Source organism: Barbus barbus, assembly GCF_936440315.1.
Source record: "Barbus barbus genome assembly, chromosome: 4".
NCBI lineage: Eukaryota > Metazoa > Chordata > Actinopteri > Cypriniformes > Cyprinidae > Barbus > Barbus barbus.
This window is the reverse complement of record NC_136732.1, coordinates 5,871,287-5,884,619: the sequence shown is the minus strand read 5'-3', so window position 1 is coordinate 5,884,619 and position 13,333 is coordinate 5,871,287. Positions and strand designations below refer to the sequence as shown.

At 35.9% G+C, this 13,333-nt stretch overlaps 1 protein-coding gene and 1 long non-coding RNA gene across 3 annotated transcripts in view; both read left to right on the top strand.

The window, feature by feature from the left end:
* The window catches only part of LOC306867355, a 1,261,287-nt gene that overhangs the window by 180,486 nt on the left and 1,067,468 nt on the right, over positions 1-13,333 (top strand). The gene's annotated exons all lie outside the window — the stretch shown is intronic.
* Positions 1-13,333, top strand: part of LOC306866579 (NACHT, LRR and PYD domains-containing protein 12-like) — a 41,851-nt gene that overhangs the window by 15,441 nt on the left and 13,077 nt on the right. For both annotated transcript variants that reach the window (XM_079411839.1, XM_079411838.1), the window contains 2 exons: positions 3,575-3,748; positions 4,689-4,859. In XM_079411839.1, the coding sequence (XP_079267965.1) occupies positions 3,575-3,748; positions 4,689-4,859 (345 nt within the window). The remainder of the gene's footprint in view (positions 1-3,574; positions 3,749-4,688; positions 4,860-13,333) is intronic.

Genomic DNA, 13,333 nt, shown 5'->3' with positions numbered 1-13,333 from the left:
GGATCGTACAAAATGCATGTTATTGTTTTTTTAGTACTGACCTGAATAAGATTTCACATAAAATCTTTAAATATAATCCACAAGATAAAATAGGGTGAATTTGGGTAATCTGGGACATTTTTTGCAATTTTGACTTCTGCGATTTATTTCAATATCTATCTAACACATGAGGTCAACACATTAGACTTTTCTGAAATCCCTAAGATGTTTTCTAACCACACAAGAAGAAAGAATGTAGATATTATACCCAGAGAAGACATGCCACATCTATTAGTGTTTTTGTGACAAAACCTAAATCTACTTGTATTTGATAATCTGGGACAGGTCACTTTGTAATCTGGGACACATGTATTAGACCTAAAAAAGCCTATATTCACCATACTTTATGCATGCCAAACAAAATATCACCAATTTTAAAAGAGCATTATGAAAAAAATGACAAGTACAGAAATCTCAATAAGAAAATGTATATTCCAATATCAGGAAAATAATTTCTATCTCTACACAGGATTAACAATCTACTGTTAATTCATTTAAATTCATTTACAACTCTATTTAAACTGTTTAACATTGTATTAACATTTTTAAAAATCAACTAAAATTTAAGCAACAGCAAGCAACAATTTGATTAACGGAATATTGGTTTGGTTATTCAAGTTCTCCATTCTGTAAAATTGGGGCTACTCGGGGAACAATATTGAATAAATCACAAACATAATTTGACAACAATTAGGAACATTGTCTTATTTATGACAGATTTATGTCCTTAAAATAACACCCATTTCTCATTATGGCATATATTAGCCCTTGTCAATAGACTTATAAAGTCCCTAAATGCATATTTCCCCCATTTGTAGACTGTCCCAGATTACCCAAAGCATGCTGTTCCACATTCTCAAAAATATTTGATCATGTGGGACAGCAAAACAATATTTGAAAGAAAAAAAATTAAAACACATTTTCAACACTTTAATACATAATTTGTTGCTTGAATAGATCACAAACATGATTTGACAACAATTAGGAACTTATTTATGACAGATTTATGTCCTTAACATTAATCTAGTCAGAATCCTGTCACTGACCTTGTCATGTAATTCCCTGGGGAGCTTCTTGATGGATAAGTGCCCTGCCCCTTTCTGTGGAATCACCCCCATGAAGTCATGTGATTTCAGTCACATGACATCCATGCTAAAATTATAGTAAAGGTCCTATTGACTAAATTTTGTTAGAACAGGAAATAAACACACAGTGGATGTCCCAGATTACCCAAATTCACCCTAATAGCTGAATTTTTAAAAATGCCGTTTTATTTTTTTTTTGTTTAGTGATAGTTGTTCATGAGTCCCTTGTTTGTCCTGAACAGTTAAACTGCCTGCTGTTCTTCAGAAAAATCCTTCAGGTCCCACAAATTATATGGTTTTCTAGCATTTTTGTGTATTTGAACCCTTTCCAACAATGACTGTATGATTTTGAGATCCATCTTTTCACACTGAGGACAACTGAGGGACTCATATGTTACTATTACAGAAGGTTCAAATACTTACTGATGCTCCAGAAGGAAAAACCATGTATTAAGAGCCGGGGGTGAAAACTTTTCAGAATATAGCAGCCAAAAACCTAATAACCAGCTGCTGTGATGTCTGTTAAACAAAGATCAAAAGAAAAAAGTGCAAATCAATAACTTTTGTAGCTTGAAGGACTCATCTATTCATTTAGAATTTAGTGTTTGATAACTTGTATTCAATTTCTTTATATTTCCTACTTGCTGAAGAGCACAAATATGACATTTATTATAATGGCTTTGTGTGAAAATGGTTTTAAGTTCACTTAAATTAGAAGTTATTTTAAGTAGTCTAATAAATGTTAAAATGAACAGCTCTTGTAATGTTGAATGGCTAGTCAGTGGTTAAATATTAGGGGAAAAACTATGAAGGTAAACCAGTAGCAAAGCTCGAGAGATTGTTGATCTGAAGGTGAGAACTTGTCATATTAATATTCATATTTGTAAGTTGAAATTTACACTCACAGCTCTGATGTGAAAAGCTGAATCTTTTGATTTGCACACACGGACAATGATCAAAACACCCGTGTTTTGAAGTCGAAGTGGCAAATTAATAGCTACAAATGTGTAGAATGACATTCACATAAAGAAAATGACACACAAATGTGTACGACATATTTACTTTTGCACTTTACTTCAGTTTCACTGTACAACGTCAAGTCAGCACTTACAACCTCTCAGATCTGGCCGTACAACTTCAAATCCTGGCGCTTTGACTTTTGCTACTCCTTTTGCGGTATTCCTGTTGCAAAACTCACTTGTGAATGCAGACGTGAGAGAGCAGAGCCGGGGGGGGGGGGCTTTTATTGTGGCCAGCCTAAGGCACACCTGTGCAATAATCATGCTGTCTAATCAGCATCTTGATATGCCACACCTGTGAGGTGGATGGATTATCTCGGTAAAGGAGAGGTGCTCACTAACACAGATTTAGACAGATTTGTGAATATTTGAGAAATAGGCCTTTTGTGTACATGAAGTCTTAGATCTTTGAGTTCAGCTCATGAAAATGGGGGCAAAAACAAGTGTTGCGTTTATAATTTTGTTCAGTGTAATTAAATGGACATTTGTAGAGAAAAAGAAGCAGGCCTATCACTGATGAGTAAGTGTTTTTACATATGGTGTACATGACTTTTCCATACCACGCCGTCACATCAGTTACTACCCCGTCACAGGGTCATTTTGTTAAAAATGTATAGAAATGAAATGTTACATAAATTAATGCTGAATGATGTTCTTGTTGTGTGGACTAATCCAATAAATTTTAATTTATTTGTATTTTTTAAGTGAATTTGTTTTTTTCAGTACAAACAATGAGGCGATTGAAATGTTGAATTCATTTTTCAAGATTAAAAATCTAAGAATAAATTTTTTTTATTAAATTACATGCTTTCTATTGATAGATTCTAAAAAAAGGGATATTTTACTATTAGGAAAACATCATATTTTAAAAATCTATTTCTTGTTTTACTGCTCTAATTGTGTACATATTGTCCGTTACGGGGTGGTACAATAAAGGCACCCTTGCCTGAATAAAAAGGGCAATAATATTAAGGATTTTGAGCCTGAGGTGGGAAAATGTGTTTTTTGAAGGGTTAACATATCTTTCAAGCTGTAGCTTATTTTTAAAAAAAGGTTTGTCTTTAGTGAAAATTTAGAAAACTGCAAAGTGGAAACGACACACGTTTCGTAGAATGACTCAGCTATGGTTTGTGAATCACTAAATTGTGAATTATGAAAATTACAAAAAAAAAAAAAACTTTCTTGAAACTTTCTTGCTTCATCCTCAAACTTAATCTAGAACTTGGTCAAATTATTATCTTTATTTAAAATGTTTCAAGTCTTAATGTTTTTCCCTTTGTTATACTGGGATGAATCATACTGGGATATATGCTAAAATTGTTGAATGTGGCGCCCTACCTAGAAATATTTTCACCAGCCACCACCGACAGTATTGTTAGTTTAGTTTTTGATTTATAGTTCATTTGATTATTTAAAACCTCTTTTCTGTAGGCTCTCAGACTGCAGTATCACTGAAGAAGGTTATAAAGCTCTGGCTTCAGCTCTGAGATCAAACCCTTCACACCTGATAGAGCTGGATCTCACAGGAAATGATCCTGGACAATCAGGAGTGAAGCAGCTCAGTGATTTACTACAGGAGCCAAACTGTCAACTCAAGACACTGAGGTGAGACGTGATCAAATAATACTAAATAAATGATACGCATGTGAATTATTTATATTACACATAATATTATTATATTATATTATATTTCACTAATTCAATAAGATACAGATGCTGCAGCTGCTGTTGTTTTGATGATAAATGTCACCACAGTTTAGTTGTGTTAAAAGTTACAGGTTAATCAGACATTTTGGGTCACTAGATGTGTTGGTATTCAGTATTTTGGGGCCTCAATTAACATTTATGATTGTGTTATTGTGGACATTTCTTATGAAAAAATATTCAGTGTGACTTATTATCCTGATTGTTTAAATGTTACTGAATGCACATTAATTTCCATCAAGCTCAGATACACAACACTGTAGATCTACTACAGCAGATCTATAACAGGCCACAAACATGTGATGTGTGTCAGGATAATTCAGCACACACACACACACACACACATCTGAACCTGCAGTTCTCTCATAATGAGCAGAATTACTGTTGCATCAACACAGACATCAGTTAAATAAAACTATCCAGAGATGGTCTAAACCCAGATCATGTTCCCTGTTAGTGGATCAGCAATCCAGTGTTTGGTGAATTCTGCTACATAATAATAGGAAGAGCCGGCATCAAAAGATCAACTAAATATATGGCTATGAATGCTTAGCTGTCACAAGCTAGTTATCCCTTTGCTAACTCTCCTCATCTCCTGCTTAAACCTAGAAATATCTTTGAGAATTTTTGAGAATTGAGAATCATGATCTAGTGAGCTTTTGCCCATGAGTTTCTTTTAAAGAATTTACTTTTGACTTTCTCAAAAATATTTGTATATTTAAATGTTCAATTGTTAAAACTTGAACTAGAGCTTTTCGTTACAAACGATGTTTGATGATCTTTAAATGTTTGTGATGCAATACACATTGAATTGAATCCTGCTTCATCTTCTCTTCTGCAGGTTTTTGGGTCCTGCTGCAGATGAAGCCTGTCAGTATGTGACTGGAATTGTGGGTAAAAACCCGTTACTCCTGAGAGAGCTGAATCTGAGTGGACATAAACTAGGAGACACACGAGTGAATCAGATCGCTGCTCTACTGCAGGATAAACACTGTACACTCAACACACTGCTGTGAGTATCTTACATCATTTCATGTGTCACATGACTAGTAATGTTACAGTAGTCTATTTTAATTCTCATTTGAGTCCGACCCCACGCTATAAAGCTTGGAAGAGCCAGGATATTTTTTTATATAACTCTAATTATATTTGTCTGAAAGAAGAAATTCATATACATCAAGGAAATAAACAAATTTAAGATGCTGCAAGATGGTGAACCACATGTTTCTGAAAAGGGAGCTAAAAGACAGACTATGTTGTTTTTAAATTGATAAGCATTAAATATTAATTTTACATTCAGATAAGCATTTAAACAATAAAAACAAAGGACCCATGACAATTTCAGCACTGGGAAGGGCTAAATATTGCTGATGAATTTAATCTGATGAAATTAACTGAGTGATGTCTTTTGGATGCGCCATACTAAACATAAAGACGACAGGAAACAGATACTTCTGGCATCTCTGTTATTGGTCAGTGACACATCCATTTTGATGCCAACTCTGCTTGCGATGAGTAGGCTTGACATCCTAAGATGGGGATACAGGTCAGAGAAACATTTATTAGACCTAATGAGAGTACAATACAACAGGAAAAAGAAAGGAATCTCTCACAATTAAATCAAATCTTAAAACTTACTAGAATTAGAGATAAGTGTGATGTTTTCATCTGAATGTTGATGACCAAACAAGTAATGCTGCAAGTAAAGAATCCAGACCTGCAGTGACAGTGCAAAATATTTATTTATTTATCTATCAATCATAAGAACCTGCATGATAAAAGGTGGAAAATAGAAGAAAAAAAAAGATATCAGTAACTTCAGATTAGCTGATTGATGAGTTTCAGTTGGTACTGTGAGGAAACAGAAATAATGGACCTTTTGTGTTATTGTTTTGCAGCAAGTTGAGCATGTTTCCTCTGACTTCCACTTTTCAACACTCTGATAAACTGGTGGTAACACTTTAAAAGTGCTCTCTGAGTTAGATGAACATCTACAACAACCAAATACAGCGTGTTTAGAATAATATAGAAGTACTTCAGCACAACAAATAATTATATTTTACTATACTATACCTGCAAACACCAAATACTCAGTTATCCACAGAAAAAATGGAAACATCTCCATCAGCTGCTTCTCTCTTTGTTCTTCTTGGCTTGAATTCATGTTTATAACAGCAGTCTGACGGTGGTTTGACCGAAACTTTGTTTCATCTTTTCCTATAACATTAGGTATAGGTCCAATACAATCTACAGAGCAAAGAAAAATATTACGTTAGGCTATAACATTAACTCTCGCCAGCATTATTAATCAATATTAATCAATTCACAACAGTTTTTATCAAGATACTTTAGGGATTCATGTTAAAAATGACAAACCTCCTGGCGGAGAATTGCGCAGGCCTGGACAACCTTTCTTCTTTTAGCTTCTTGAAATAAACGTGTCACGTTAGGCTAACTAAAAATGACAAAGGTTTAGGTAAAAGTAATTCAAATAAGCTAAAATGAATTCATTTTCTCACTTACCAATGCAATCGTTGTTCTCCTGAGTGCTGAGTGCAGTCAGCGCACCGTGAACCGTTGAAGTTTAAACCGTGGCGCTCGCCCGCTTTTAAGTGGTTGCTCTCGCGAGCGACAAACCTGATCAGCGCATAGACACATGTTCAAGTTGTTTGCCGTTTATGTCAAAGACCATTTTATGCAAATGTTTGGAGGGATGAGATATAAGAAAGCCTTTTAGAATCTAAATGAAACCCTGAAACTCGATATGAGCATGTTGCTTGTCAATAAAAGAGCTGTAGGGCATCTTACATGACTTGATAACTAGAACTTGCAATCATGTTAAAGTGTGCTGATTAAATAGAAGACTAGCATGTACCTATTAATAAATAAGATCAAACTGTCCAGGTTGCTATACACTACTAGAACACATGTAGCCTATTTCTACCTGATCAGTTTGTTGGTATAATAATAGGTTGATTCAGTGCAGATGTAAATTTTAAGGTTGTTTTTTTTTTTTTTTTTTTTTTTGGAATAAAGGTGTGTCAAAGTAAAATTTAAAAAAGCACAAATATAATGTAATATAATAATTTTAGTTTAACTCTTTTTATTGGAAATTTTCAGTCAGAGTTATTACAAGTGAAGAAAAGAAAAAACCATACAACACTGGTTTCACAACATTGAACAAAACATCTAGATGGTATTAAACACATTCTCGCTCTCCGACCCAAATTCGAGAGGAAGGAAAAGAAAAAGAAAAGAAAAGAAAAAGAAAAAAAAGAAAATAAGTACATAAATTTAACAAGTAGCACCTGAGTAAGCCATCACTGCTAGATGTAAGGTATCAGACAATTTCTTTCCTAGTATGCTCTTTAATAGGTTTTAATTATTCAAAAACAAGGAAAAAGGGGGTAGGAACAACCAGGGCTAAATGTAAAGGAAGGGCTAGATATAAGAATGTTATTTTTTAAAGTACAACAGAAAAGGTTGCCAAATTACATAAAAATCTTCTGAATTACCGTTAGTTGTATATCTAATTTTCTCTATTTGAATAAACTGTAACAGGTCATACATCCAGTGAAAAAAATTGGGCAGAGAAGGGTTTTTCCATAATATAATAATTCAATAATATAATTCTTTTAGCAATTATTAAGCAAAAGGCTAAAGCATTTGACTGTAAAGATGATAGAGACACCTTTGTAGGATTAAGTCCAAACAGTGCCACTAAAGGACACGGTTCAACCTTTAAAAGAAAAACATCAGAGATTGATTTGAAAATTGATGTCCAAAAAGAAATTAACGCTGGACAGAGCCAAAAGGTATGGTAGAGAGTAGCTGGAGCTTGTCGACATCTGTCACAAATAGGATCAATTTCTGGGTTTATTTTAGATAGCTTAACTTTTGTCCAATAAATTCTGTGTAGCAGTTTGAACTGTATCAGTGAATGACGAGCGCAAATAGAAGAAGTATGTATACGACGAAGAGCTTTTGACCATTCCTCATCTGAGAAAACATGGTTAAGGTCTGATTCCCAGTCTAACTTTATTTTAGACAAGGATGAAGAATCTGACATTACAGTAAATGAAAAAATTGTTTTGTATATGTTGGAGACAGCACCTTTGGAAACCTTTATTTTCAAGATTTGGTCAATCTCTTGTTCAAGAGGTGCATGAGGGAAGTGAGATGATGTATTTCTTATAAATTCACGAGTCTGTAAATATCTAAAGAAGTGAGTTTTTGGAAGATTGAATTTTTCTGAAAGATATGAGAAAGTTACAAAAGTGTTCTCGTGAAAAAGACCTTTAATATTTACAATGCCCCTTCTAAACTGTAGTGCAAATGCTCCATCTGATATGGAAGGCAAAAAAGAAGGATTTTTATATATAGGAGACAAACACGACATTGCCTGGAAACCGAAGTGTTTCTTAAATTGTTTCCAAATTTTTAGACTATTTAAAACTAAAGGGTTTGAAGAAAAGCAAGAAGATTTAATGGACAATGAAGAGCATAACAAGGCATGTAAAGAAACTCTGCTGCAAGAATCGCATTCCATTTCAACCCATGCTGGAACCCATTGACAAAGACCGTAATGCGACTGGCTCCAATATAAGATGCTATGAATATTTGCTGCCCAGTAATAAAATAGAAAATGGGGAAAAGCAAATCCGCCTAATCTTTTAGGTTGTTGGAGAAATAATTTCTGAATCCTTGCTGGGCCTCCATTCCAGATAAAATCTGAAAATATTCGATCTAAAGTCTTAAAAAAAGATTTCGGTATAAAGACCGGGATGTTTTGAAATAAGAAAAGAAATTTAGGTAAGATATTCATTTTTATGGTATTAATTCTGCCCACAAGCGATAGAGGAAGAGTTGTCCACCTAGCAAGATTTAGTTTCGTTTGATCCAAAATTGGAATAAAGTTATGCTTGAAAAGATCTATGTACTTCCTCGTTACAATGACTCCCAGGTAACGAAAATGATCTGAGGCTAGCTTAAATGGGAATGTTGATGCTGAAAGAGCTCTTGCAGCCGAATTAATTGGGAAGAACTCGCTCTTATTTAAATTTAATTTATAGCCCGAAATACTACTGAACTCTTTCAAAATATCCAAAACATAAGGAAAACAGGTTTCTGGATTTGAGACGTACAAGACTACATCGTCAGCATAGAGAGAAATTTTTTGTTCTTTACCTGCTCTAAAAATACCAGATATATTATGATTAGAACGAAAAGCTATTGCAAGAGGCTCTATAGCTATAGCGAACAAAAGCGGGGACAGGGGGCAACCCTGTCTCGTTCCACGGTAGAGTGAGAAATATTCAGAGCTTATACCATTTGTTTTTACAGATGCCAAGGGGGAAGAATATAAAAGTTTTACCCAGGACACAAATTTATCACCAAACCCAAACCTTTTTAATGTGTAAAAAAGATAGTCCCACTCAATGCGGTCAAAAGCCTTTTCCGCATCGAGAGAGACTAGGACCTCCGGTATTGAGAAGTCTGACGGGGTATATATTATGTTCATCAGCCTTCTAAGATTAAAGAACCCCTGTCTGTTTTTTATAAAACCCGTTTGGTCAGGGTGAATAATGTCTTGCACAATGGTTTCCAACCTTAAAGAAAGAACCTTAGCCAGAATTTTCACATCTACATTAAGGAGGGATATTGGACGATAAGATCCACAATCGAGTGGGTTTTTATTGGGTTTCAAGATCAGTGAAATTAATGCTTGACGCATGGAAAAGGGTAAACTACCAATATTTAGGGATTCTTCAAAGACCGAAAGAAGCAATGGAGAAAGCTGAAGAGAAAACTTCTTAAAAAACTCAGTTGGAAATCCATCCGGGCCTGGGGATTTTCCACTTTGCATCTGTGAAATGGCCTGTAGAATTTCATCTAAACGAATAGGATCATCTAATTTGGCTTTTGACTCATTACTAATTTGAGGAATATCGAGATTTTCAAAAAAAATATTTATAAGATTAGACTCCTTAGGTGGATTAGACTGGTATAAAAAAGAATAAAATAATTTAAACTGGTTATTAATTTCTTGAGGGTCTGATACAATATTTCCAACTGGGGTTTGAATTTGAGCAATAAAACTCTTTGCAGTTTGAAGTCTAAGTTGCAGTGCAAGAGCTTTGCCAGGTTTATCACCAAATTCATAGAAACGATGTCGTGACCTGAGTAAAAGTTGCTCCGCTTGGTTAGTGGAGAGAAGATTATATTCAGACTGTAAGAAGGCCCTTTCATTATACAGAGATGGAGTTGGACGCTGTGCGTATTTCTGATCTATTTTGCCAATCTGTCCAGAAAGATCACAGAGCTTTTTATTGCGCGATTTTTTTATATAAGCGGAGCAAGAAATTATTTCTCCACGTAAATAAACTTTAAGTGTTTCCCAGAGAATAGGAGGAGAAATCCCTTCTGTAATGTTTGTCTCAAAAAAAGTGGAAATTTTTTCAGAAATGAACTCAACAAAATAGCTATCCGATAAAAGTAAGGCATTCATACTCCAAACATGAGAAATCCTTCCATATCCAGAGAGGGCCAATTCAAGGATTACTGGAGCGTGATCAGAAATAATTATACTGTCATAAAGAGAGGATTTTACTTGGGGAATAAGTTTGTTGTCAATGATAAAATAATCAATACGTGAATAAGTATGGTGAACAGGGGAAAAGAAAGAAAACGTTTTAGAAGAGGGATTCAAAAACCGCCATACGTCAGTCATTCCATATCCTTCCAAAAAGGAATTAATTGTTTTAGAAGACTGGGATAAAATAGCTGGTTTAGGAGATGACCTGTCTAGAACAGTATTCAAGACACAATTTAAATTGCCTCCTAAGATTAATTGGTAAGAGTTTAAATCTGGGAGTTTAGAAAAAAGCTTAGTAAAAAAGTCTGGGTTGTCCCAGTTAGGCGCATAAACACTAACTAAAACCACTTGATTATTATAAAGATCGCCTGAAACGATAACATATCTACCGTTGGGATCCGAGACAACTTCAGAAGGATTAAACGGAGTATTCTTATTGATTAAAATAGGTGTACCTCTAGCTTTACAGTTAAATCCCGAATGGAACACCTGTCCTACCCAGGATCTCATCAAACTTTTATGACAAGAGTTTTTAAGATGAGTTTCCTGCAAAAAACATATATTAGCCTTTAGCATCATCAGATTGGAAAAAACCTTTACACTTTTTAATCGATTATTTAACCCTTTTACATTCCAACTAACTAATTTAACCCTGCCCTGTCTCTCCTGAGGCAAGTTTCTATGCATTTTTATGGAGCATAAGCATACTGATGTTAGAAATTAGAAAAGGTTTCAGGCAGAGTGTATGACAAAAAAGAGCGCACAAGTAAGAAATGGCTGATGGTGCACAAAGTAGATTTAAAAAAAACAAAACAACGTCTATTCTCCTCCTGCGTCCGGAACTGACACAGGACTTAACATTAATAACACTAAGAAGTCTGACTGACAAAAAAAAAGCAGTCAGGTACAGAAAAAACAAGTTAACTGGTTCTAGCAACTTTAGCTGCCCTTTCGGCAGTACTCTGTGAACAGGAATACAATGCAAAATACATTATCTCAGCAATATACGATGCACAACATCAAATTTGAACTTGGCTATTATGAAGCGTGGACAAATTCAAGAACCTTGGTCAAACATCCACAATGTCCAATATAACTTGGTCAAACAAAAATGGTCAACATCAAGTATGGGTTGCCTACTTTTCCATAGACTAGATCTAGTTCATGGAACTCTTATTCAGTTTTACAAAACAAAGAGATGGCAGCCCCTTTCAACATAGATCATATCTGTCAAACTTAGCTTGTTGCAGTCTTAATGACAGAACTGACGAAATCCGCCGCAGCCTTTGGAGTATGGAACATGTGTCGCTGTCCCTGGAAATCGACGCGGAGTCTAGCCGGGTGCAGCATTCCGTAGGTAATGCCGGCATTGCGAAGTGCAGCTTTTACATCCTTGAACTCGGCCCGGCGTCTCACTACTTCTGCGGACATGTCCGGAAAAATACGAACAACCGCACCATTGAACTCCAACTGACCTCACTCGCGGCTCAATTTCAAAATGAGTTCTTTTGTTTGATATCGGTGGAGTCGAACTAGCATATGCCTCGGGAATGCGTTGCGTTGGGATTTTTGCCCGACACGGTGGGCTCGATCGATTTCGGGGGGTCTCTCAAAAGCGCCTTCTCCAAAGAGCTCAATAAACATTGAGGACATAAAAGTCACTGGATTCTGGCCCTCCGAGCCTTCTGGTATCCTGATGATCCTTACATTTTGTCTCCGCGAACGGTTCTCCAGGTCGTCCAGCTTAAGTTTAAGGTCAGTGTTCTCTGCTTGTAATGTATTGCACAGCTTCTCCACCGCTTTCAGACGTCCATCAGAATCGGTAAGCGCTGTTTCAATATCGCCGATCTTTTGGGCTTGTGAAGACAGCGTCGTTTGTAGCGTGGACACTGCAGAACGAAGTTCAGATAAGAACTCGGATCGTAGTGAAGAGATTTCAGAGCGAATGGTGGATGAAATTAAGTCCTTTAAGGAAGCTGGTGTTATCTCCTCCTCAGCATGGACTGGAACGTTAGCTTTAGCATTAGCTGCCTGTTCGTTCCCCTTGTCAGTCAGCATTTCTACAATGTTTCGCCCTGGCTTTCCCGGTTTTGGCATTCTTCTTTAAAATTGTACAATCAAGTTGATTGCTAAATATATATATAACGAAAATAAATAAAACTACTGAGAGCAATCAAATAAATGTTCACGGAGCTACTTCCAACCACGTCTACTCGCCACAAGGCATACTCCGGAAGTCGTAATATAATAATTTTAAATAGCCTAATGTTCAAACATACATAAAAGAGCATGGTTTAGCCCAAAGAACCCTTTTGTACCAAAACACTTTCTCCTTATATAGAACCTTTTTGGCATAAAGGGTTCTTTGGAGTAGAGTAAAGAACTCTACGGTTCTATTTAGAACCCCAAAGAAACTTTTTTTTTAAGAGTGTACTGTCAAGCAAAGCTGATTCAAACACTTGGGAGAGCTTCACAAGGAGTGAACTGAAGCTGGAGTCAGTGCATCAAGAGTCACCACGCTCAGACGTCTTCAGGAAAAGGGCTACCAAGCCACTTCTGAACCAGAGACAACGACAGAAGCATCTTACCTGGGCTGTGGAGAAAAAGAACTGGACTGTTGCTCAGTGGTCCAAAGTCCTCTTTTCAGATGAAAGTAAATTTTGCATTTCATTTGGAAATCAAGGTCTGGAAGAAGAGTGGAGAGGCACAAAATCCAAGTTGCTTGAAGTCCTGTGTGAAATTTCCACAGTCAGTGAGGATTTGGGTGCCGTGACATCTGCTGGTGTTGGTCCATTGTGTTTTATCAAGTCCAAAGTCAATGCAGCTGTCTACCAGGAGATTTCTGAGCACTTTATGTTTCCATCTGCTGACAAGCTTTATGGAGATGCTGA